The sequence below is a fragment of the Spodoptera frugiperda genome, chromosome 10, assembly GCF_023101765.2.
Source record: "Spodoptera frugiperda isolate SF20-4 chromosome 10, AGI-APGP_CSIRO_Sfru_2.0, whole genome shotgun sequence".
Lineage (NCBI taxonomy): Eukaryota > Metazoa > Arthropoda > Insecta > Lepidoptera > Noctuidae > Spodoptera > Spodoptera frugiperda.
Genome location: NC_064221.1, coordinates 7,193,649 through 7,220,349, shown reverse-complemented (window position 1 = coordinate 7,220,349; position 26,701 = coordinate 7,193,649). Strand labels below are relative to the sequence as shown.

Below are 26,701 nucleotides of genomic sequence, written 5' to 3'. Positions count from 1 at the left end.
CTTTTTTATTTATGAACCGATTGACATGAAACAAACACTAAATGTAAATTGAAGCATCCGCATCCAACTCGGATCAGCCGTTTCTGAGATTAGCGCGCATAGACACACAGACAAACAGACAAACAGACAAAAAAAAAGTTAATTACATATTTGGGCTCGACATCGACATAACAATAGCCCCTGCTATTTTTTTTATTTTTATTTTCAATGTACAGACAGCACTTTTCTACGATTTTATTATATGTATAGATGTATAGATGTAAAAGTGCCTTTGTTTGTCTTTCTCTTCCGTCACAACGAAGTGTTTTCATGGTATTATTTGTGTCTGGCGATGTACTACTTTTTTCCGCAGGCGAAATCGAAAGCAACATAAATTGTCAAGTAATAATATTATAGGCATCAATACCAATTTTATTTCTCAATCTCTGTCACTCTCTCACATGTATAACCCTAACTCCCACCACCTACCTACCTAGATAGATAGACCCTTCATCAAAACTAGTTCGGAGTTCAATTTAAATGGATCCCTGAGTTTTGAATGGCGACTAGTGTTTGAGCATTCAGCCGTCGTGTTTGAGTTGTCAACGGCCCGTATGCGACGCGGCGCTGATAACATCTGCAATTGTTTGAACATTCGCTGTGTGGGAGATTGAGATGAAAATGGGTGTGGCATTTTATGTCGTTACGTGATTGTCATTTCCCGATGAGATTGATGCTTGATGGTGTAGTACAACTACCTTTTTAAATCACTACAACTTAAACACATCAACACACAGACATATGGTTTTTGGGAAGAGTGACAAAGATGCACTGCCTCGTTCGTCGAGTGGTCGCAAGTGCAACTGCCGGAGAAGGGTATTAGGTTAGGTATTACTTAGGTTCGATTCCTGGGTTGAGAAAAAAACCCATTTTTTCAGGTTTTGAATAAAGCAGGAGCAGGAACGGGGTAGTTTTAAGTCAGTAAGATTCTGACACTCCCTCTCGCCTCGCCCAAGGCGGGAAAAGTCAATGGCTGGATTTTTGAGGGGGTAAAATACCCTTTATAAAAACTAAAAAGGCAGAGCAGTATTTCAAAACACCAGACATAATATCAGACATCACGTTTTATTTTTTATCTACGTACAATTAAAATATTAAATCTAGTATAACATCTAGTCTACCTGGGTCTAATTATAGCTATAATTAGTACTTGTATTACAAAGATAATGAGGACATATCATGAATGTTCTATTTGATCACGCAATGGCGATTTCGTGTTGACCTGAAAACATTTCATTTTGTGTCTGTGGTCAACCACAGATAAAAATATGATACACATAAAAATATGAGACAGTATACCCTATATTGGTATATGGGTAATATTATTATTATATCTACAGTTCCTTCCTTACAAATTAAATCAATAAAAATCAAGAGTGCGTCTAATAATGTGACCAGAGACTGGGAATACATTATATTTTATAAATGTATGATATCGTCATCTCGACTATTACTATCTCGTGTTCACATAAAGAAGCAGGCGATATGACGGGAGTAATGAATTTTAATGTATTCTACTACGACAAACAGTAAAACGCTTTCAATATTTTCAACTTTTATCTCAGTTGATTTTTTGTGTTTCAACCAAATTTTTAGAACGATTCACAGCATACCTGCCATGGAAAGTTAACATATACATGTACAACAAGAAATACATTTTCATATTCAAGGTACAAGGGTGATGAGTTCACGTACGTACTTTCATATACATAACAATTGAGGAAACCTACAAACCGACATATACATATGTATACCTATTCGTACCTTTGTATATGTTACCATACACATGTTTGAAAACAAAATATGAAGCGAAGAACTCAGTAAATAAACAACTTTATTTACCTGAATTACTGAAGCGGTTTGACAGCTCAACAAAACCGCAATATTCTAACGTTCTATATTCGAAATTCCGAATTCACCTTCCGAATTCAAATGGCACGTACTAGCTAGTGACGTGCACTGCATATAAAAATGGAACCTAAAATATTATCGATACAAATCAAAATCGATTTTAAACAAATAATTTCGTAGTAAAATGTGAAATAATTACGTTGATTGGTGCGATAATAACGTGGAATTGGCAACGGTTTGCCCGTCACACCGTAATCGATTTAAATCGGTTCGCTCGCGTGCCCCATGTAGTAAACAAATATCGTTTGTGGTGGACTAAGTATGTAATCATATTTTATCGCGGCCATTAGCTATTGCTTTGTTGTACGCTCATTTGCGATATTTCTGTGTTGTGTGTTTTGTGAACGGTATTTTATGGTGAATAATAAATGTTGAAGCTTTTTTTACTTTGTATATCTACTCTACGACTAACGATGTATGAATAATGTTTAAAATTGATTTTAATTCTTCTAATGTCAATTAGTGTAAGTGAGAATCAAATGTGCACGGTTTTTCAAACCCGATACTAGAAGTTGTGTAAACTATTGGATACCTAGTTCTATCTTTAAATTAAATAATCTTTTCAAACCTATTCGATGTCAGGCAAACCTAACAAAACGTGAACTTACAATAATAACTTATATTTCGACATATGAAGAACATATCTCTTTGATAAACATAGAAACCCTTTTTTAATATCACGTTATGTAAAATCCAAAAATCAATAATAATACATCACGAGACAATAATGAAAAAAGCGTTTGTACGAGTTCTGGAACTCATCAAAAAGGTTAGCACCACTCTCTGAAAAGGTTAGCAATATCTAAGAGGGAGGAATTAGGAGCAAAGACGAAGAAATCATGGAGTTTCCTTATCTCTTCATCTCGTTACGAACAATAATCATGAAATCAGGTTTCCCATTACTTTTTCCTTTCTACCCAATTACCTCGACGACTGCCGAATTAGGAGAATTACATTACGGTGTAATAGGAGGACGAGGCACGATTGTTTGATTACATACCGTGCAGTGTTTGTGATGGGGGGATGACATGTTGTAACTTTTGTTTGTTGACGGATTTTATGCAAGTATTTGGTAAAAATGGTGAAGGGTTGACAGGTCAAAGTCAAAGTAAAAATAATTTATTTCAAATAGAACAGGAAGGCACTTTTGTACGTTAAAGCAAATATTATTACAATATAAAGAAAAAAAAGTCTGTATGTCGGTCGGTCCTCTTGTGAAGCCAGTTCCAAAGGTCTATAGCAAATTAGTGTCTTTGTTTGTTTTTAATAGTATTAATTCTAGTTTAATCTGTATATATGTTATATTCACTTATACTTTTATAGCAAACCAGATAATTATCATAAAATAAGTAAAGTTTTTAACAAAATCACTCCATTAACCTAATATAACGCTAAAATATTTGATAAGATTAATTTATACAGAACATCAAATATTCAAACGTATACAAAAACTTGGTCCAAAAAAATGTGTTCGTGCAAAACATGTTCCAGGCACGTCAGGGAAATTACGGTCCGGTGTAACAGGCGGCCGATCCACAATGGACCGTAATTGTACAATCCGGTCATCGGCGGAGTGTCTCTGACGCGGTGAGATAACCCGCCCGCTAGGAAACTGAGCAACCAGCTACTAATTACATTGTAGCATACTTTCATTTTTAATTTGTTCAAGTAAAGAGTAATTATGAAAGGGTCTTGTACTTTCTTTGTCCATACGTGCCGTGGCAGTGCGTTGCCGGAGTTTGCCTTAGTAATCGAGGATGGGGAAGATGGGTAGAGGGTAATTAGTAACCTCATTTATACATATAACGAAACACAACGCAAGCGTTGTTTCACGTCGGTTTTCGTAAGCAGTAATATTCTTAACATGATAAAAAGAAAACAAATAGTATATAACATTTATATTTGACGCCAGACTGTAATAGATACTGTTCAAGATACTAGTTTACCAACACAATCAACATTCCGTAGCACTGCTTGGTGCTTGGCGTAGGAGTTCGTAACGCTACATATTTGCGTAGCAATTCGTAGCATTTCGTAGCATCTCGTAGCACACAGTCAGTCAGCTACCTGTACTCTTTAGGTAGATCATTGCATTTATTACTATGATACAATACGAGTGTAATCTATTTTAGTCTATTTTATACATGTACAACAGAAGAAATCATGGAGATAATACATACTTCTTCTACCTTTTAGAAAACTTTAGCACATTGCAGTGCTTTAACTATAAATAAGATTTAATAAAGAACAACAATAGAAGACCTACTTTCATTGTAATAACATTCAACCCTAAATACTACTTACCACTTATATAACATGTTGTAACACAAATTCTACCACGAAAACCCACTTAAAATAATAATAACATGCATTTAAAGGAAGATTGATGGTAATTGCATATTTAGTAAAGTATTTACAATTAATTCAAGCAGCCATTACGTACGATACGGCTAATGCGTCTAGCGCCATTATGTGGTACATTAACCAACTATGTGACCACATTAGAGTAAACTCCTTAAAGATATAATCGCCTGGTAGATAGATCGGTTGGTTGTAATGGTGGTTAGTTTGTTTGGATTATTTTAAATCGGAGGTAAATGATAAATGTAACGATATCTACGAAATTAAAAATTGGTTTACTTTAGTGTTAAGTAAATTTCTTTGAATTACTTATTCATAATTGGGTTTCTTTAAAAAAAAAAACATTTTCTGTAGGCTAAAATAAATTACAATTTTATGCAAATAAGCTCAAGAATATGTAATATATTATGCAAATTTGTAAAATATCAATTCCATGTTATTTGACATCGCATTTACCTATACTTACTAATAAATCAATTACTGTTCGTTGTTAGACTCGCTAAAACGGCTCGAGAACGGCTAGACCGATTTGGAAAATTTTGGTCCGGAATTATTTGTAGAAATTCAGGGAAGGTTCGAAAGGCGAGAAAAATTTTTTGAGCCGTTACGAATTCTGCCGGACCATCAATTTCAAATTCTCTGAATCATATAATTATTGAAACTCAAACCGCTAAACTCCTGTTACTTTAAAGAGCACATACCAGTAGATCAGAGAATACAAACAAATCTCTTTGGTTGTTTCAAGTTCCGAGTACATCAAATGTTTGTTTCGGTAGCAAACTTTAGTATCGGTGCGAATTACTCAACAATCCTCTTAAAGTGATTGGTTTGAATAATTCATTTTTACTATTTGATTAACTAAGGCGTCAGATATGATAAGGAAGTAGTTATCATCGTATTATGTTACAGCTAAGTAGCATGGTTACAGTAGAAATGAATACCATTAATAGTCAATATTCCGTGGGTGGCATACGACCCGACTAAGCGACTATTCCTTCGACCATGACCATGCTTCGGCACGAGTGGGCCGACTTGACCGGCATGATACAACGACCTCAATTACCCCCTTTCCCAATCCCCTATTCCCCAATAACCCTTAAATTCCTAGCCCCCAAAAGGCCGGCAACACACTTGGTGTTTCGGGTGTCCATAGGCGGAAGCGATTGCTTACCATCATGTGATCCGTCTGCACGTTTACTGGCTTATACCATAATAAAAATCCTATTTATTGATCTTAGTTAAAATGTATTCTGGCTCACGTTTCAAGTTGATTCATGAGTTAAGCAATATACATACGATACTATGTCGTACATGTTGTGTTTACATCATAGACCAAAATGATATACAGTTCATAATAACTTTTCTCAATCGACCCGTTCTTAGTACAAATAGACATAATTTGTTGAGCAAATATAACCTCTATTGTTTACTAAATAAGGTTTATTTTTGTTTCAGGTGATGAGTTTATATTCCGTGATACTTACGGTGGCATCAGCCTCATGTTTGCAGCTAACCAGACCACCAAAACACTTATGCCAAACACCACTTTTGTAAGTACTATTTATTATCTTTATTTAATGTTTGAACTTACAATGAGATTTTGTTCTGACTTTGGTCCAATATTCCAATACAATGTATAAAATAACATGTCTTCAAATTTACGATATATTCAAAATCAAAAGTCAAAGTTAGTAGTAGTAGTTAGTTATTCATCATCATTTATTCCAATTAGATAAATTTTAGAAGGCACTTTTAGACGTCAAATTAAATAAATAATGTCAGTCTGTTGGTCAGTCCTCTAGTGAAGCTATTTGTTCGTTTTAAAGTGTAGATACTTATAAAGAAGAACGAGCAAGAAACTCAGGAGTAACCAAACAAATAAAAATAAATATATATCGAGATTGCCGATCTAGAACCTTCTAACCATTAATTCTGTTCAATTAACACTATGCCTATAAGGTCTTCCGAAACTACAACCGCCCAGCAAGTCATGTTTTAAATTTCCCGTAAGTAATAAGACACAGGACGCAAACCGCGACCCACGTACAAATCTCGACCAAACTTACTTACTAAGGGAAAATTTCCAACTAATCTAAACTATGTATATACTCCGGCTACACTTGAGATCCGAGTCACACCATCAAAACTAAAGTTTTCACAGAAATTTCACCACAAGAGACAATTTCGTGAAATCCCCCTTTAAAAACAACAACCTGTAGAATAAGTTTGTCTAGAAGTGACACCCTGTATATTACTGGAAAGTTCCGTTTGGATGTGAAGTTAGACATATAACGTAGCGTCACGCTTTTTATCCCCGAAGGGGAAGGCAGAGGTGCACATTATGATATTACAGCAAATAATGCCGCTATACAATGTTCACACACTTATCACCATTTGTGTTATAAGTCCCATCTAATAGGGGGTGAGTCTATTGCCATATACCATTCCAGACTCTGAGCTAGTACTAAAAAAATTTTTCGAAAACCCAGAAAACCCTTTACCCGACCCGGGAATCGGACCCGAAACCCCTTGTCCGGCAATCGCACTAGTGACCACTAGTAAAAACAACAACCTGTAGAATAAGTTGTCCAGAAGTGACACTCTGTATATTTCTGGAGAGTTCCATTTGAATGTGAAGTTAGAGTTATGCTGATACTCATTACATTCGCCGAGACGTTCCTACTGACATTTGAGAGCTACTGTAATTGTGTTGCGACCGCTGTCTCCATTTGTTTGCGTCGAGACAACCCTAGTTCCTGGCTTTTAGCCCTTTGGCTGGTGTTTGCTTTAGTTATGTGTACCGTTAGGGCTGCCTCAAATGTAATTGTTTTCAATTAACGTTTTGTCTTGTTTGCTTTTGGCTATAGCTTTTAGTTGTGGTTGGTCTATGTGATTTTAGAAGTTTAGGCTGATTGGATTTTTTTGTCTTTTCTTTTTGGGACGGGACGCTAAAACCAGTTTGGGTGAAATATTTAAACTTAGGTAAAGTTTGGAGACGAAAATGTTAATTACACTTAGATACCCGGGTGAAGGGATAGGCTGATTATTTAAAAAACGGAAGTATATCTTTTGCTATACAACATTATTATTATTATGTTCATTGCATTGGCTATATTGTCGTTACATTGTTCTTGCATTAATATACAATAGGTAAAGGATCAAATAATGTGTTTACAATGCGTATGTAGGATAAAACACACTATCCTCAACAGCATCAAGCCCAAACCCAAACACTTACGATTACAAGCACGAAGATACGATATACCCACAATGATCCGAAAAAAATATGATCCAAAAATAAACAGGCGCCCGATACCGCAATATGTTAACTCAATAGCGCGTTCGTTGCAAAAATAAGTTTTCCATCGAATACACAAGGAGGCAATGGTTTGGAACCCCCAAGCCCCCACGTACACACCCCAACACCCCCCCTAGAGTGCCCCCTAGAGCCACTTGTTGGCTGGACATCAATTTATTTCGGAGGTCTGTCCGTGACACTTAGGATATTGAGTGACCTTGCCTCTCATAGTTACAGTTGGAAGGAAATTTTCTTCTAAAATTAAGTATTTTGTTTGTCCGTTAAATTACTTTGTGAGTTTATTGTTTTTTTTCTTTTATTTTCTTTTTCTTTAGCTAAGGGTTTTATTTGTTTTGTTTTTAGTTGTTGGTTAAATAATTATGATTAGTCTAGACTTTCTACTCTTGGTCTAATCTCCCTTCAACTGGCTAAAAAATACAGTCAGAATTTATTTATGTCCAAGTACAGACACTACATGGACCGGACAGTACACTGGTGTCTCTCAGTAAAATATTATTGAAAAGTGTTTTCTTTGGAATAGTGGCTAATTATTTTTTATTTAAAACACTACATGTACACAGTATACAGCGGCGGAATTAATGCTGAGTGGTATTTTTCTCCACCAGCCAACCATGATATTATTATTTAAAGTGTTATAGTATGTTTTAAAAGTGATAAGCAAAAACACTATTTCATGGGGTATATTGTAACATAATTGGTGAAAAAGATAATGCTACATTGAAAATGTCCAACTAGTTCCTTCAGGGTTCAAAAGTTTGTTTCAAAATCAATATCACCAGTAAGAATAATCCGAGACACGTGGAAGTCGAGGGAAAAACTCAATGGAAAGTTTTGTCCGATATTAGAATCGAAAGGAAATCGTTTAGACCAACCGATTGTCTAAAAATAGAATCAGTTTCTTAACGAATAAAATCGTAAACCAAAAGTTGGTGAAGGAGAAAAAGATTATTATAATTTATAATGGACTTGCGAAGTATGGCCGAGACGAGTTTTATAATATTAAACGAATTAACAATGAAGAGATAAAAGAAAAAGAAGAATTTTTGTAGCCTTTTTAGTGCTTTTTTGTTTTAATATTGTGAAGTTTTTATTTTAAACAGTTTTTTTTATTATTATTATGTATAATACTAGCTTCTGTCAGCGACATCGCCCGCGTTCGCCTGAGATAAAACGTATTCTACCCAAGTCAGCTCATACCCTATCTGTATAATAAATTTCATCAAAATCCGTTCCGTACTTTGAGCGTGATTGACGGAAAACAAACTTTCACATTTATAATATTAGAGTTAGTTATGTACCTACTTAATAAAGTCGACGAGAAGTTTAACGAAGAGTTTTATGACATGATATTTGCAGATAGTTAAGAGGATGTACAAGAGTGAGGGTACATCTTCTTTTTACCAAGCGACCAAACCCGCGGGTCGAAGACTAGACTAAAAATTATAATGTCCCAACCGAACAGAGTACTCATAAAAATTACTAAGTACATAGATAGGTACTCACTCAACTGGATACTTTAGAAAATCTTCCAAAGGGTTTAAAAAGGCTTTTAAGCTTTTGGTCAAATTATATTAGTGCCCTCTCGGTCCCCTGTCAGTTCATTACATTCTTTATAAATTGAAATCTTTCACAAAATGAGGATATTATAATGGACCGATGGGACCCAGGCAGGACTTATTACTTTTAATGACAGATAATGAATTTTAACATTCATTGGTCAAGTGGTCGATGATGTGATTACCGACTAAGAAGCTTCGGGGAAAACTGTCTCGTTGGCCGAGTGGGCGTAAGTGTGATTGCCGGGCAAGGGGTCCCGAGTTCGATTCCCGGTTCGGGCAAAGTGTTGCTGGGTTTTTTCGGTTTTTCTGAAATTTCTAGTAACACGGATTTTAGTTGTAGCACGAAGTGTGAAAGTGTACTCAGTATATGGCAATAGGCTCACCATGGGACTTACAACATAAATTGTGAAAAGTGTGTGTACAATATGCAGTGGCATTACATGCCGAAATGCACCTCTGTCTATCCCGAGGGGATAAAAAGGCGTAACGATACGCTACCACAAATACTTTCAGAACTTATCTAATTCAAAGAAACAAACAAACAAAACCTCTTCAACTTTATTACATTAGCAAGGAGTATAGATTAAAAGCTAATAAGAATTAATTTCAATGAATACGTCGTTTCACAGTGAAACAATTATACTGAGTTGCTGGAAGTACGAGAACGTACTTAACGTAACTTTGTTCTTTAAGAAAATACTCTTATTACTTCAGAATGTAGGAATTAAAGTATAATTGTTAAATTTTGTTGGATAAACCTTTTAATTTGACGTTAAATTATAATAATACTAGCGACTCCGGCGCAGTTCCACCCGCCTTGCTCGGCTCCTTAGCGTGACGAAGGCCGGCAACGCATTTGTAACGTCTCTGGTGTTTCAAGTGTCCATGGGCGCGGCGATTGCTTACCATCAGGTGATCCGTCTGCTCGTAAACCACCTAATAGCATAAAAAAAATTGTTGACATTTCTATTTCTCACATTCAAACCCCGATACAGAATTACATACACACGCAAGTTACTGATAAGTAAAGTATGTTTTAAGCTCAGAATAAAAAAAAATTAATGAACTTTCACAGATAACATATCAAATAAACTTACCTCTATTAGAATAATTCTGTATTCAAATATTTAAAACAAAACTAACAACAACTACACCTGGGCCCACCTTTAAAAAAAGTTTTTAATTTTGTTTACATTATCTCTCCACGTTTTAGCTTTGAAGTCACTTCATTTTAATCTCGTCGTAATAAAAGTTGTCTTGTTTCCTAACTAATTGAATATTTTCCGTTTGTTTAGGCTCGAAACTTTGTTAACATTTTTAATTTAGCCGCCATCTTGCTATTGCTGTCAACGTGTTCGAAAAAAGAATGTAATGAGATGCGTAAGAAAATTACTTTTCTGTTGTTGTAACGAACATTTTTAATTTAAACGAGTTTTTGTATTCTAATAGTGGACTAACTTCTACGTACTTATTATATCCTGGTATCTGTTATTAACATCACACATCAACAGCCTATAAGTAGTCACTGCTGATCAAAGGCATCTTCTAGCATGGAGAAGGTTTCAGCATTCATCACTACATTTCATTTCAAACTTATAATTAGAAATTATAAGCTCAAGTTTCCTTACGACGTTTTCCTCAAACGTGTAATTCGTTTGTCAGCAGTACGACACCCACGGTTAAAACATGAATGAAAGAGCGACAAATGACTCTGCTATCATCTTACAGCTCTTACTTTATCATGAAACCCTGGTATCATGTCTAGAAACATAATAATTACAAGAACTAAAATGTAACAAGACTGCAATAGAATAATCGGTCTTCTGCATAATTTCATTCCCAAACCACCATATTATGTATTATGAAAACCCAAGTTAAAACTTTCTCACATATAAAATTATGCTCTCAGTACCGTAATGTAATTCACACAAGCGCAAGATAACACTTTCTTATAATTATGCTTTCCTAGTACTACAGAAGAGAAATTCTAGAATAGTTTTGTTCTATAAATAATAAGATACCTCGTATGAATAAATTACAAAGTAATTAAAATTAATAAATGAAAAATATAAAAAGAAATTAAAGATATAAATTAAATTAACAATACAAAATAAATTTTCAAACTATTACTTCGAGGATTCTACTCGTTCAAATAATAAGCTCACTAAGCTAACATTTATGCATTGCAAACAAAAATCCAATTAATCTCCATAGTAATAAAAGCGAAAATAAAAAATCGTAACTAATGAATCTTAGTATAAAAAATACCGAGGCCAATCTTTTCTCGTTCTGTCGTACTAAATTCGTGTTAGGCTAAATTCCTCCTGACTCCTGATGCCCTGGTAATGAAGATTTCTGCTCCAATTCTGTTCATTGATAATAATATATTGCACCGGCAGGTATATTAGCTACGACATTTGCGTAGGTTGTTTTCCTTTTTTAGTATCGTGTGGGAAGTGCTTACTTGTATAACAGATATAGTACTAAACACTACACCTATTACAGTGTTTTATAAGCCAGAGTGAATACATATTTGTTACCATTTTCTCAGATATCGCGATAGGTCATCATTTGACAGGGATTGGACAACAGCGCTCTCTAAAACCTTTTAAACTATTTTATTCCAATATATCTACCAAGTTAGAATATGGGAGAAAACCGTGTATAAATGTGCGGTAGGAAAGGGTTAAAAAAGTATAGCCTGGTAGTGGACTATCTTAGGATGTTTATGGTGCAAATAAAAAAAAATTAAGGATAAAATACCACCATAGTTTCGATCGGATTGATGACTAAATAATCCTGAGCTCTTGATTTAGAATGATTTTGAGATAAAATTAGTGTAGTAGAGTAGAGATAAAATTAGTAAACATTTGTATATTTACTCAATGCTACAAAATTTATTGATGGGCATTTTGCCTGTTACAATAATATAATTTGAATTTTCACTATCCGAATTGTTTGATATTCACACTCCAAATACGCTTTTCGGAACAAAAGTACAAAGCTATGATTCTATTTAGGCAGTACAAATATTAATTGGCTATATACAAGCTAAACTTTGAATAAAAATAACTGAAAATATAAAAATAAAACCTAACAACGGAAATATTTTTTTTATGGACCTATCACGACCGAACGCAAAAAGTAATAAAAATAATTCATTGCATAATAATGTACCTAGATAGGTATTTATAGATTGGTGAATTTAAAAATAGTTCCTTAGTGACGTGCAGACTCTAAAATTATTTATCACTAGCTACTTCCGCGCGGTTTCACCCGCTCTGCTCGGCTCCTATTAGTCATAGCGTGATGTTTTATAGCCTATAGCCTTCCTCGATAAATGCACTATCCAACACAAAAAGATTTTTTCAAATCGGACCAGTAGTTCTGGAGATTAGCGCGTTCAAACAAACAAACAAACTCTTCAGCTTTATAATATTAGTATAGATAGATTCAATTATAAAAAATAAAAAAATGTGGGAGAAAAAAAATAAAAAAAACCACTTTCGTAAAAAACATCCCACTCCACAGCACATACTAGGGCCGCATAAACACAAAAGAGATGCTCAAACCAGTAACCAATAAAGCAAAACATCCTTCAAGACAAATAAATACTCTAACATCATAACCACGAACATTACTACCAAATACGACCAGTAGAATCGATTCAATCCAATTTGATAACATCGATACCTGTTTTACGATGCTCTTTATAGCCGTAGGCATCGTTTCTCGTTTCCTGGTATCGATTATGGGTATAATTCGATACTACTATAATATGGGGCTCGCGTGTCGAATGATATGCGAATTAGGGTTCAACGTTGGACATATTGCTTCAGGATATTTTAAATAACATGTACAATTATCTGTTAAAGCCATATGATGACAGTAAAATATAAAAGGGTATTATCCCACTAGTCAAATTCAATACTTTTATCGAAATGTCAAAAACGTTACTTTTCTATGAATTTTGTATGACATTGCAAATTATGACGTCATATTTTTTTGCGTCAAATAGCATACTTATTACGCAAAAAATAGCAAGAAAAATTAAATAAATAAGTATATCGTCAAATGAATGAATGAAAATATGATTATTTTGGGATATTTTATTATATTGAAATATCAAAATAATTTATTTTTGACCTAGGAAACTACCCAATTGTACATTTCATCACTCATTCTTGATATTTGACAGAGATCGGGTAACAGCGTTTTCTGTACCCTTAGTACAAGTTTACTATATGTTTAAAGTATTCTAAACACGAGAGCGCGTTCGGCGGTCTGATTAGCTGGCTCGAACCAACTAATCAAAAGCGCTCTCGTTTCAATTACAAAATTCATACTAAAGGTACTGATAAACCTTAAACATCGACCTCCAACCTGCTAAGCATCCAGATTATAGTAAACCCTCATATATAGTCAGTCCTTAGTCCAGCAGTACAATATTCAATTCTATGATCTTGTAAATAAAGTTTACAATTTGTTGCAGAGGGTGCTAGAACCAGCTTCCTTCTCAGTGTCTGCCGACCGTCGGTTCCTGCTTCTGGCGCAGAACGTGCGCAAGATTCACACGCACTCCTACCTGGCGAGATACACCGTCTACGATATACTTACTACGTGAGTACCTTTTTTTTCATCCAATGACTTCTCCCGCCTTGGGCGAGGCGAGAGGGAGTGTCAGACTCTTACTGACTAAAAACCACCCCGTTCCTTCTCCTGCTTTTCGAGCCGGAGCCCCGGTAAACCCGCTAGGTAGTCCGCAGCTCCGGAACTGCGTGATTACCGACATTACATCTATATAAAAGAGGGATAGAATAGAATAAAGATTATTGGTTCGGATTGCTGATCGTTTGTTTCAGACAAATCCTTATTTCTGTTAACAAATCATCATCTTCATCATTATCATCATCAGCCGAAAGACGTTTACTGATGAACATAGGTCTCCTTCTTAGTCCTTCACACCACCTGCATCCACTATTAACAAATAAAACAAACCAAATCAAACTATTTTATTGAGTCCCTAACTTGGCTTGAAACTAGTCGAGTTGCCTCGTACCCGGTGTATGGCAATAGGGGTACCCCCAATTTACGTGAGATTCATATTTAGCTATAAGGTATGTAGCGACGAAATGTGCATATTTACCCTTCAAAACACAAATTTATATCGTCGTCAATTACAACGTGATGACTAAACTAAACAACCTCTGTCCCTGTCAGACCCCTAATGAATTTCAGTCAAAAATCAATTTAGCAGCCGCTTCATAGAAGTGAAACTCCTTTGTGTAAAAATCCATTACCACATTCCGAATGTCCGAGCTACGAGCTATCACCTGGAGTTTTATTTACTAGCGAGTCACAGTCAAAAGGCACAAACCGGTTTGAAATTATCTCTTTGAAAATACGAAGCACTATTGTGTTAGTTGATTGAAAGTTCCAGAGCTTTGGTCTGTCTTTAAACGGTATTTTTTACTCACGTTAAAAGACTGAAAGGTTTTTTTTATGGTATAAGCCGGTAAACGAGCAGATGGATCACCTGATATCAACTGGTCTTTTGGGGGTTAGGAATTTAAGGTAATTGGGTCTCCGGTAACCTCACTCATACAATGAAACACAACGCAAGCGTTGTTTCACGTCGATTTTCTGTGAGGCCATGTATTATAATGTATTACAATTTTTTGATTGCTCTACATTTTAGATCCTGGCTTACAAGGGTTGTAAATGTGGGGACGAGCTAGTTAGTACCAAAAAAAACCATACGCGACTCCGTCCCATTTAAAAATAACTTCATCCAAAATTATGCCTCTAGGCTTTTTATGTCGTAGGTGTTATTTTTAATATGAACAATCGATAATTGGCTAACGGGTAACTAACTTGCTAATAGCTAGCTTGGTAATAGCTTGTCTCTGGCTGTAGATTTAAACACTATTTAGTTATGCTACGAAGATGTAAGCTAAGCAAAGCTGTGAAACTATGTGACCGTTTCCACTGATACTAAGCTATCTAACTGTGCGAGGGAGATGCGCAGCTAGAGTATACGATATATCGATAGTAGGGAAGCCATCCATAGCACGCATCTTTCCATATAAAAAAATAGTTGAGTCCATCTCCATCAGTGCTAGGCTATATGTACCAATGAATATGATTGGTGGAAGCCAACCTCATCCACAGCAACCTAGCATACCATATCTCTGGTGGAAAAGCACCCTTAAACACGTTTTTACTAGAGCTTATGTGTAAAAATCTCCTTAAACTAAAGTTATCAATAAATTTCGATTACTGAGATAGGCCACTCATTCTCACGTTCAATCATTGCTTCTAAATCAGACATTTCACATGTAGGTACCTAGTATCGATTATTTATAACACGTCATCGAGTTTCCGAAAAATAACTAATCGATTCTTAAAGTAGCGTGTGTACTGGAGACCTAAATAAACCACGAATGAACTAAATAATATAGTGAATTATATTCGTGCCTGTTCAAAAGCAGCAATAAAATGCCAAGTACTTTATTTCAGCAATAAAATCTTGAATACTTTATACAGAGAAATATTTTAGGCCACATTTAGGCAATGTTATTTCTCGTGTTTAGTAATTATATATGCATGACCAGTCCTCGTTAAATTGTATAAGTTTTATTATTTTCTGTGACGCATTGTAAGGGCTGGATACACTGGGTTACATAATGGCGAAAATGTTACGCTATTTATCATCATCACCAGGAACAATTTGCTGCCTTCTATTTTACCTGAGAAATACAACCCGGGTCTATTCAAAGTCAGAGTAAATATATACTTTCTAAGTCTGTGTGCTCCATCCTCGGCCACATCTTCGCTTCGCCGTCCTGGCAGTAAGCGGGTTGTGGCCAAACGCAGACTTATCAACGTTAAAAAAAACACCAAACCATTTTCATCTTCAAATAGACCACAGCTTGGTTTTTTCATGGAACATGCTGATAAACGAGCAGACGGATCACCTGATAGTAAGCAATCGCCGCCGCCCATGAACACCTGAAACACTAGTGGCGTTACAAATGCATTACCAGCCTTTTGGGAGTTGCGAGAGAAGTCATTGGATGATTTTCCCCCTAAAAAAAGCCTTTTGGGAGTTAGAAATGTAAGGGTTGGTGAGGAATAAAATAGTGTAACATTGTCTTGTTGTGCCCCATCCTTTACCAAACAATTATTCAGTGGAGCACGTCTCAGTGGTTTGGCATAATTAATTATTTAACAAAATTAACAAAGACCTAACGAAGCTCACCAAAGTTTAGGGTTACGTTAAAAACTCTCTCTAATTAGGTAAATTATAATTTGTATTTTTCGACAACTCTCATTTCGTGTTCAAAAGTGTTAGATAGAAACAACTTTGCTCATACATGTTTAATGTCTATAGAGGGCCTATAGATACCGCCTATAGTGGCCACTGCTGACCAAAACTTCTCCTCGCGTCGTGAAGGTGTGAGCGTTATTCACCATGCTTTCTCAATGCGAATAGGTGATTTCAAACTTATAATTAGACATCATAAGCCCAGGTTTCCTCACAATATTTTCCTTTAGCATCGGTCAGTGGTGTGTCAATAATCTTAGAAATTAGATATAACTCAGAAAAAACTCACATTGTTACTTGCCGTTGGTAGGTTTCGAGCCCGTCGGGCGTCTTAAGGCTCCGGGCGACCACGACGTTGTCTTGTATTTGATTTGATAAAAAAAATCATGTTCATGTGTATGCGTATGCATACAGTAACACGCATTGAGCAAGCGTGGTGTCTAATGAACTGTTTTGATTTTTGATTATAAAAGAAATAAGTCGATAAGTCTAAATTATAAAATCATATTCGTAATCGTACATTACAATATTACACCAATCAATCAAATAAAACTATGATTTTGATACTTGACAATCTGCTGCCATCCTATATAAATTGTACTAGATGTACAGTCATAGTTTCAAAGTTGTGAATGGACTATCTATTGTCTTTGTCAAAGCAGATCGAGCTAGATTTTGGTTTGTTAAACCTTGATTAGGATGAAAGTTAGGTTATCGGATGACAAGACTGCTTACTGCCTAGTGTGATAAGACCATCCATTTTACAGTACTAGAACTAACAATTTTATTTCTACATACTTAACATCATATAGATATTTAAAGATTTTTAGATCAAAATGGTTATAAATGCTACGTATTTTCGAAAGTAGAAATTTCTAAGCACAGTCGGGAATTGTGCCCATAGGTTGAGCCTATTGCCATATCGCAACACCCCCTATTACATGGGACTTATAACACAAATGGTAAAATGTGGGTGTACATTGTATAGTAGCATAACGTTCCATAATGTGTATCTCTGCCCACTACTAAACAGTCGAGCTTACATCCACTCGATCAATTAGTCTTATCTCATATTAGTAATCCCATAGTGATAGATGGCAATTTCATATTAGCACTAGCATTTACCCGCGACTTCGTTCGCGTACAATTATAACTTCTGGCAGAAGAATTATTTTAATTTTCTTGCTATAAACCTCCCGGAGCCCGAGACCTTTCCAACGAATGCAAAACCATGGAAATCGGTTCGTGGGTTCTGGAGTTATAGCGTCAGGAAGGTAAACCCGACTTATTTTTATATTATAGAAATATTTGGTATACTAAAATTTTGCATGTTTTTATGAATAAAAATAAATACTAAGTAATATAACTTAACACTGAACCCAAATCTAGTACACCCATAATTCTTAAAACGAATTTCGGGACTTAAACAAAACTAATTTTTCCTAAAAAAAGGTGTCATATTCCATTACACATTAATTTTTAACGGCTACACAACAAGCTAAACATAACCAGTATAAGCTGACCGTCAATTACGTGGAAAGGTCATACAAAGCGGGACCATGGTAAACTGGTAAAATATAGCTCTACGAGTAGTCATCTGTACAAGTTTTTTGGAGCTACAATTTATCAAATAACTTCTTACACAAGAGCGTTGAAATAAAAATCTTATGTCTGTAATATTATGCCTCAAAATACATTATCAATTCAGAAGGGCGAATCTCCTTGAATTTTGTTTCGTAGTTTCTGAATTATGTAGGGAACAGCTGTTCCTTGGGTTTCAAGGAATTTCGCAGGAATGGAAATGTATACAATGTGATAGGCGTGGGACTTCTAACCCGTTAAGGCTGAGTACTACATGTAATTTTATCGACAAAAAAATAATATGGGGGGTTGAACCCCTAATTGAAAATATTGAAAAATAATGATTTTTTCGGTCAAAATAATTCACAAATGATTTTTTTCTCACCAAAACATTATCAAACATATGAAAAAAGTAATGAATTAGTTAGCCAAGGTTATTAGCTACCGTTTGTCGTTTTTTTTTGTTTCTACGACGCATACAACCTTTGATATCAAAAAAAGTAAAAAAAATATTAAAATAGCCATAACTTTTAGGGGGAGGGGATTCGACCTCTTCGATCCCCGACTTTTGTCGATAAAATTTGATGTAGAATTCAGCCTTAACGGGTTAGAAGTCTCGCCCCTATCACATTGTATACATAATATATGTATGTATCTATGTTTATTCATATCTGAATAGTATTAATTAATTACAGAATGTCATTTGTAGTGAAAATTGATTGTGTGTGTGTGTGTGTGTAATAATGTTGTCAGTGGTGACATATCAGACGGCTTAGTACGGGTTTGTTTTACGTTTCACAAGATTAGAAGCGAAAGCGCGTTCGGCGCTCTGATTGGTTGGTTTGTTCGCTCCGGCCAATCACCGTACGCACTCTCGTCAACCGTGCGGTTGACGCGGTGCCAGGGCAACTGCCGTGTAATAGGTAGCGGGTTCGATTCTCGCACGTAGCAACTTTATGTGATCCATAAATTGTTATTTCGGGTATCATGCGTATGTGAACTTGTATGTTTGTAAACGCACCCACGACACAGGAAAAAATACTAGTGTGTTTTTTAACAAACAAACACATAAATACAAAACATCCTCATATATTTTACCATTATAACAAACTAACTCTGGTTTCTAAAGCCACTGCCACGCTCTAGACTCAATATATCACCATCTTTCAATTGCTACCCTTTGCATAATGGCTCCCATTTGTAACGACCAATTCATTTTAAACGAGATTTACTGGAAAACGATTTCGAATCAATATTTCTGATTTATCAATCCGTTTTGTCTTATTGTTACGGGTTTGTTAAGACAATTAATTGTTTTGTGGGTTAGAAAGTGATTTAATATTTTGTTCATGAAGCAAATACAAAGAGGATATGTCATAACTGGATTTTCCTAATATAATGTGTGATACTTTATGGTGAGCGTGAGACATTACAAATCACGCCTCTCTCTATTTTCCAACTTACTACAAACACGTTACTAATTGTCCACATTTTAATGTGCCACTTTCTGAGCGCTTATAACCTATCTACTCCTTTTTTTACTACCTATTTACCTTATATTTAATTGGCATGTGTCATGTTTCATTAAATTATCACTTAAATAGAATACCTTTGTTACCATCCGTATTCTTGCCGCGGGTATAACAATGTATTACACATTAACAAAGACTGGGCAGCAGCTTTCTTTGATAAAACTGATTGGAAAATTTTATCAGAGAAATTGTTAACATATTATTATGTATTTTTTAAAAGAGTAACCAAGGAAGTTTCTTGCTCCGTATTCTCCATTTGAAGTTATAATTTGGAACGAGCACCTAGCTTCACTGACGGACATACTGACAGACTATTATTTGTCAAACGTGGAAATTGTGGCAAATCATTGGATTGAGACTATAGTCTAGCGTTAAACATTTGAAAAATTGTAATAAAATTTATTAAATAATGTTTCTTATCTCAGTGCTTACAATATCTATTCAAACACAACTGGAAACATGACAAACCACAGCTAACTTCGCCAAAATCGATGCCCGCATAAATCTAAACTATCATTATGTACCCACTAAAGTACAATAGTCGGCCAGTTTGTCTCTGTACAGAACAACTTGAGTTATTGTTCCCTAATCAGATTGTTCTGTTTAAACTTCTCATAGTTATGCGGTCCTGGTCATGTGGTCGCAAAAACTACTGTTGATTAACCGATTTGGATAAAGTCAAGTGATGTTATTAAATAATTATTTAATATATACATGTATTATAATACATGTTACCACTTCCCACCTTTTATGGTGTTTTTCCATTAGAAATATGCTATGTAGCTATGCTACAAAGATGTAACAGCTAAGCTGTGAAACTGTGTAAGGAAGATGCGCAACTTAAGTTTGCAATGTTTCAATAGTAGGGAAGCTATAGCACACATCCATATCACACATCCATAGAACGAATCTATAACACGCATTCATAGCACGCATATTTCCATATAAAAACATAGCTCAGTTAAGTCTGTTTCCACCAGTGCTAAGCTATGTGTACCAATGAATATAATTGGTGGAAGTCAAACACATCCACAGCAACGTAACATTGCACAGCACTGGTGGAAAAGCAACTCCCCCCGAAAACATAGATGCACAAATACAACGTAATACCCACCTTCCACTGGTTATGTTATAAGTCCCATGTAATAGGGAGTGAACCTATTGCCATTGCCACATTCCAGATTTATCATCATCATACCAGCTACAAGACGTTCACTGTCTTCCCCCAATGCCTTCCAGAATAGCCGGTTGGAAGCGAAGAGTAACACCCCGTGATTTTTATAGTCACATCCACCTTCTTACGGTTACTCGATGCTTTTCAATCGATTATTCGATTCCAATCGATACGTAATTTAGATATTTCGGTTTCCCATTGTGTTCTTTGGTAAAGGAAAGTTGTTTCAGCTTTCAAAGGCCGCGGGTTTGTTCGCCATTGCCTTTTTGTATCCAATTTTATTCGATTGTTAAAAGGATGTTCTTTATCGATTACAATTCGACTGTGTTGTGGCGTGTGATTATTGAGTTTTGTTAAAAAAACGATGCGGTCGGAAAGTTTGTCAATTTTTGTTAAAGGGTTCGGGAAAATAAACTCTTTGTGTATGGATTTCTAATTCAATAGTTACTTCATTTCTCGATTTTCTGTATAACATATGATACATATACAAATGTATACAAAATCTAAGAGTGGGTGTATGTTTGTAGCAAATTTATGCAAAAAGGGCTTAAATGTATTTTTTATTATTTCTACTCTTATTCAAAGTACACACAAGTATCCTATACAAACATAACAGTACAGCAAACCGTAATCGCAGGTACCAGGCAAGCATAAAACCTAATATGTTCATAAATCGAGCCTTTAACACTACGTTCGGTGTACTAAGGTGTTTCTCTCGAATGTACACAACATCCAAGCAATTCTCTTCCCTATATCGTAGGCGGTAAGGTCGGTAATTTATTGAGGTAATTTATTTACTAGGTCTTCTAGATACATACAAATCTTGTGTTTGTTAGAGGGTGTATCGTAAGAGATTCTGTATGTTAACGGACTTCATATTTTAAAGTCAAGTTTCATGCTCTCGCATTTTTCAATCTCATTTCTCATTTATGTAAAGTCTTGCTTATCGTAATGATATTTTCTTAAAGTTGCTGACAAAATACGTCTTTGCAAGCAAAATACTTGCTACACACTTAATTTATAATTGCTTTATTGCTATTCAGTAACATTTTGGGAACTACATCTTATTGATTTTATTACTTAGGATCATTCATAGTATTTTCTTTAAATTCCCTTCTAAAATGAATGAACCCATATCATTCCAACAAGCTTTCTAATTTTGATTTAGACAGAAAATGAACCGGGCTTCATGAATGGACAGGAGATTGACTTAAAAGGCAAAGTGAAAGTATCTCAATTCATGCATTTTAATCTTCCATGATTTCCATTTTCTCTTTTATTCCGAAATCAATGCCGTGTTAGAACACGGTTGAGTAATGTATATTTTAAAAGTGAAAAAGACGCAAAAGGAACGGAACAAAGCTTTTGTTCGGCCTTCAGCCACTTCCCTTGGGTCTATTGTTGAAAAAATAAAAAAAAATATTCGGCCACTGCGCGGGAAAAACACGGCTTGGTGACTAATGTCGCGGATAGTAGTGGTACAAGCCTGTTTATGTAACCTCTTCGTGAACTTGGGCGCCTGGTATATTTCATGATTTAGAGGTTGTTTTGGCAAAACAAACATTCTATTTGTTTTTTATTTCTAGACCTTTTTGATTTCTTATTTGCTTGGATAATAATTAGCAGTTACCCAAAACAAAAATCAGCGCCATCCACTATCGCCCCTATCAACAAAAACTAAACCTAACCACCTATTAAATAAAGAGTCCATTCCAACATCAAGCTCTCCACCAAAATTTGCACACATTTTCATTCCGCACCACTCAAATCCCGCAAACATCAAGTGACTGGAATCACAATCGGGAACATTTTTCCGTCATTGGGAATTCATGTATTCACGTGATCGGATGTCCGGGGTGAGCTCACGGGGGTAATGGCGTCAGCTCGGTTGCGTACAATGTGTCTGGCGGTTTTAACGTGTCTGGCTATTTGGTGGGTCTATGAACATTATCATGAGTGGACTTTTTACCCGACTGCGCCAGAAGGAGGGTTATGTTTTTCGAGAGTATGTATGTATGTATGTATGTATGTATGTATGTATGTATGTATGTATGTATGTATGTATAATTGTTTGGCACGCTCTACAGCCTAAACGGCTTGATGGATTTTGACTTGAGAGGTGTCGTTAGATTCGTATTTACTGTGAGAGTGACACTAGATATATCAAAATGTTTAAAAAAACAAAATGGCGGTTTTTTGGCGCCAAATTCGAATATTGCTCACTCTCTAGCCTACACGACTCGATGGATTTTGGCTTAAGAGGTGTCGTTAAATTCGTATTCACTGTGAGAGTGACACTGGATATATCAAGATAATAAAAAAAATCAAAATGGCGGATTTTTGGCGCCAAATTCGAATATTGAGCATTCTCTAGACTGAACCACTCGATGGATTTCAGCTTGATAGGGGTCGTTCGATTCGTATTTACTGTGAGAGTGACACTAGATATATCAAAATATAATAAATAATAAAACTAAAAGAAAATAAAATAAAAAAAAGTAATTTAAAAAACTAAAACACCCGACTGCGTTTCTTTATAACAAGAAAATGAAAAAAGCCTAAAACAAGAATACAAGAAAAATTTAAGCAGTCGGGACACATCCTAAATATTATGAATAATGGCTTTCTAGAATGGGTCCCGACTGCTTAAATTTTTCTTGTATTCTTGTTTTAGGCTTTTTTCATTTTCTTGTTATAAAGAAACGCAGTCGGGTGTTTTAGTTTTTTAAATTACTTTTTTAGTGTTTATTTTAGTACTTGATAATGCAAAGCGATTGTAGTCTTTGTTATGTGACCTGCCTCATTGGTTAATCGACGGTCACTTAGCGCTGCTCAAACTGATTCTCCTTTTTGAGTTTATAATTTCTCTGACAGCACAGTCAATTTCTAATTTAATAGGTAATGTTTATTGATTTTATAAATGAAATTGTACATTCGATTATTATCTTACCTACATCTTATTTTAGATCTTATGAAAACTGTTGAACATGACTAGCAGTTTGGCTTTAAAATATTAGTGAAAGTCCAAGAAATATATTGAAAATCGTACACGTCTGTCGCGCAAAAATGCACCTATAACTATAAATATTTTCTCTACAAAAAAAGTCTATAAATATCAAATTCTTAAACACTAATCTTTCATTGTCCTCAGCGAGTCCTACCCTCTAACTCCGCTGCCAGACGAGGTAGGGGGCGGAGTGATCACCGAGGGACCCTCACTGCTACTAGCCACATGGACCCCCAAGGGCCACGGGCTGATCACCGTCAAAGACTACGACATATACTACAGACCGGCTCCCAGGTCGTCCACAGGATACCGAGTGACGGAGTCTGGCGTGCCAGGCACAATCCATAATGGGGTGCCGGACTGGTTATATGAAGGTATGTGGGAGTACAGATATTATTTTTTGTTGTAGATTTAGATCTTTAAGATAGCTGCCGTGCCATTGATATTTAATTTTATATCGTAGGGATTGTACTATGATAATTACCATTTTGTAGCTAGAAATAAGGATTAATCGACAGCAGTTTTGAACATGCACAATGCAAATACAGAGGTGAAAGCTATGTATAAATATTTAAATGATAATAACATCAGAATTTAAAAAGAAATTGTAATATTATTTGTATGAAAAACATCACCAACAAAAAATTCGTAATAATATTCCCGTGAACAATAGGTACATCTGCATTTTAAATGGTATCAAAATAAAAAGTACTTATGCATAAAAAAACTATTAAACTTAACCCTTTCAAAACAAACAAAAGGCATATTGCATTACCGCACCAATATCGATAAACAACAATTTATATTCAGTAGTCTAAACCAAACTACCTATAGAAAAAAAAAGAAAAAATTGTTACCACCAAAAAAATTTTTCAAACAATTTTTTCAATGGCCAACACTTTCAATTTCATGGTTGGCAAGGCGGATCCGGGCATAATGCTTGCGTCATAACCGTTTCTTCTCACAAAGGGAATCTGTTAGTCTAGTGGAACAGTGGGGAAATGTCGCCAGTCAATTTTACATTTTTCCCTGCGACCACTGTGCAATTGGTTGTAGAAGGTTAACTCCGGCAATTTTTAATGGGATGTTATTTTATTATAACTTTCGTGAGACATACTAAATTAATTATCCTGTTATCGGCTTACTCATGTAACTGTTTGGCGAGGAACTCGACTAGCTACGACGCGCCAGTAGCAGCGCGACAACCGCCATGTCGTGTGTCGCGGAATGCTATTCATGAATATGAGCCTCTAGCATGGCTTGAAGCTAGTCGAGTTCCTCGTCAAACAGTTACATGAGTAAGCCGATAACATAATAATTAATTTAGTGGAATGTTATTGTAGTAAGATGTGACCACCTCTTGAATCTAATTCTGATTGATCAACATTGATATCGTCAAATTTCGTAGTCTTGAGTTGCAATACTAACTCCCATTTCATCCGTATTGCGTGCATATTGAATGAACGTAACGGCACTGTTGTAAGCTCCATGATCACGGATGAACAGTTCAACATTAAATATCTAAAAATAGCACAACAAATCGTGAAACTACAACAGACGAACTACACTTAAAATACTAAACGAAAACTTCAAACAATATCGAACTTAACAATTACAATTTCAATGTAAAATTTAAGCAACACTACTTGAAGCGAACTAAATGAAATTCGATATTTACCGATAGTCTGCTTTTTCAATATGGCGGATCGTTCATTCACTTTCAATATTGTAATTCTAATAAAAGTTTCGGAGGAAATGCTCCTTGCGAAGATTCGATTCAATTTTTTTTCGACCGTCTTCGAGTTCGAATGTACTCGATGTTCGAATAAATGTTATTTTTTATCGATACTGGTCTGTTTGATGGTGGTAACGTTTGGCCAATGTTTGAGGAAATTGTTCTTTGGCTTTCTTGTAGAAGTGTTAAAATGCTTGGTAGTTTTAGTTAAAAGTTTAAGGTAAAAGTTTGGTCATGTTTTTGTACCTGTATAACCAAATTGTCTTGTCATTACTCTGGAAAAGTCCGTAAAATTAAAATTTACATTAGGACCACTTTCTCGACTATCAAACTTACTACTAGGAAACCTCTTATGAGTAATAAGGCTCAATGATCAATAAATAACAATTCACAAAGAGGTCTCATTTGCCAAACATCCATTTCACATGTTAGCATAAAATACACGTTCATAAAATAATATTCGAAATGCATTAAAACATACTTTAAAATAAAAAAAAACCTTTCAACGTATTTTCGTAGTCACAGACAAAGTTTTCGCATCATTTATCGATGTGTACCCGCACTGCATGGCACGCTTTGACTGCAAGTAACTATAAGTAGTAGAACTTTGTAAGTTACTGCTTCAACTTTCTGAAACCCTAGTAGTTGCTAACTTGTAATACTTGAGATTTAGAGTTACATATTAATTATTTGTTGAAGTTATGTACTTTTCGGAGTGTGTTTTACGATTTACGTAACATAATTTACTTAGGAAAATGTCGTCAAAATCACAAAATATGTCATTTACGTCAGCATAGTTTGGCATTAATGTCCAAAGAAAATGATTTTTTTTAGCTTCATTACATAATAAATAGTATAATCTATCTACAAAAACTGTATACATATCACATTTCTGTCGAGCTTTCAAACAACTTACAGTATAACTAAACCACAATACAATAACCCATCTTAAACTAAATACCCATTTTAACACGAAAGTCCAACAATAAACTATTCCGAGCCACCCGTTAATTCCATTCCAACGTAAAATAACTGCCAAAATTTCGCATAAAACACGTTTCACCCCTCAAAGCGCATCTCTAGTGGCAACCTGGCGAGCGCCAAGGAATGTGAATGGCAACTGGCACAATTTAGTATCTGGCACAATCTGGCAACT

The 26,701-nt window shown here is 35.3% G+C and overlaps 1 protein-coding gene across 4 annotated transcripts in view; it reads left to right on the top strand.

Annotated features, from left to right (window-relative positions):
• The window catches only part of LOC118277061 (inactive dipeptidyl peptidase 10), a 183,826-nt gene that overhangs the window by 116,060 nt on the left and 41,065 nt on the right, over positions 1 to 26,701 (top strand). For all 4 annotated transcript variants that reach the window (XM_050696444.1, XM_050696447.1, XM_050696446.1 and 1 more), the window contains exons 4-6: positions 5,767 to 5,861; positions 13,682 to 13,809; positions 23,955 to 24,184. In XM_050696444.1, coding sequence (XP_050552401.1) covers positions 5,767 to 5,861; positions 13,682 to 13,809; positions 23,955 to 24,184 — 453 coding nt within the window. The remainder of the gene's footprint in view (positions 1 to 5,766; positions 5,862 to 13,681; positions 13,810 to 23,954; positions 24,185 to 26,701) is intronic.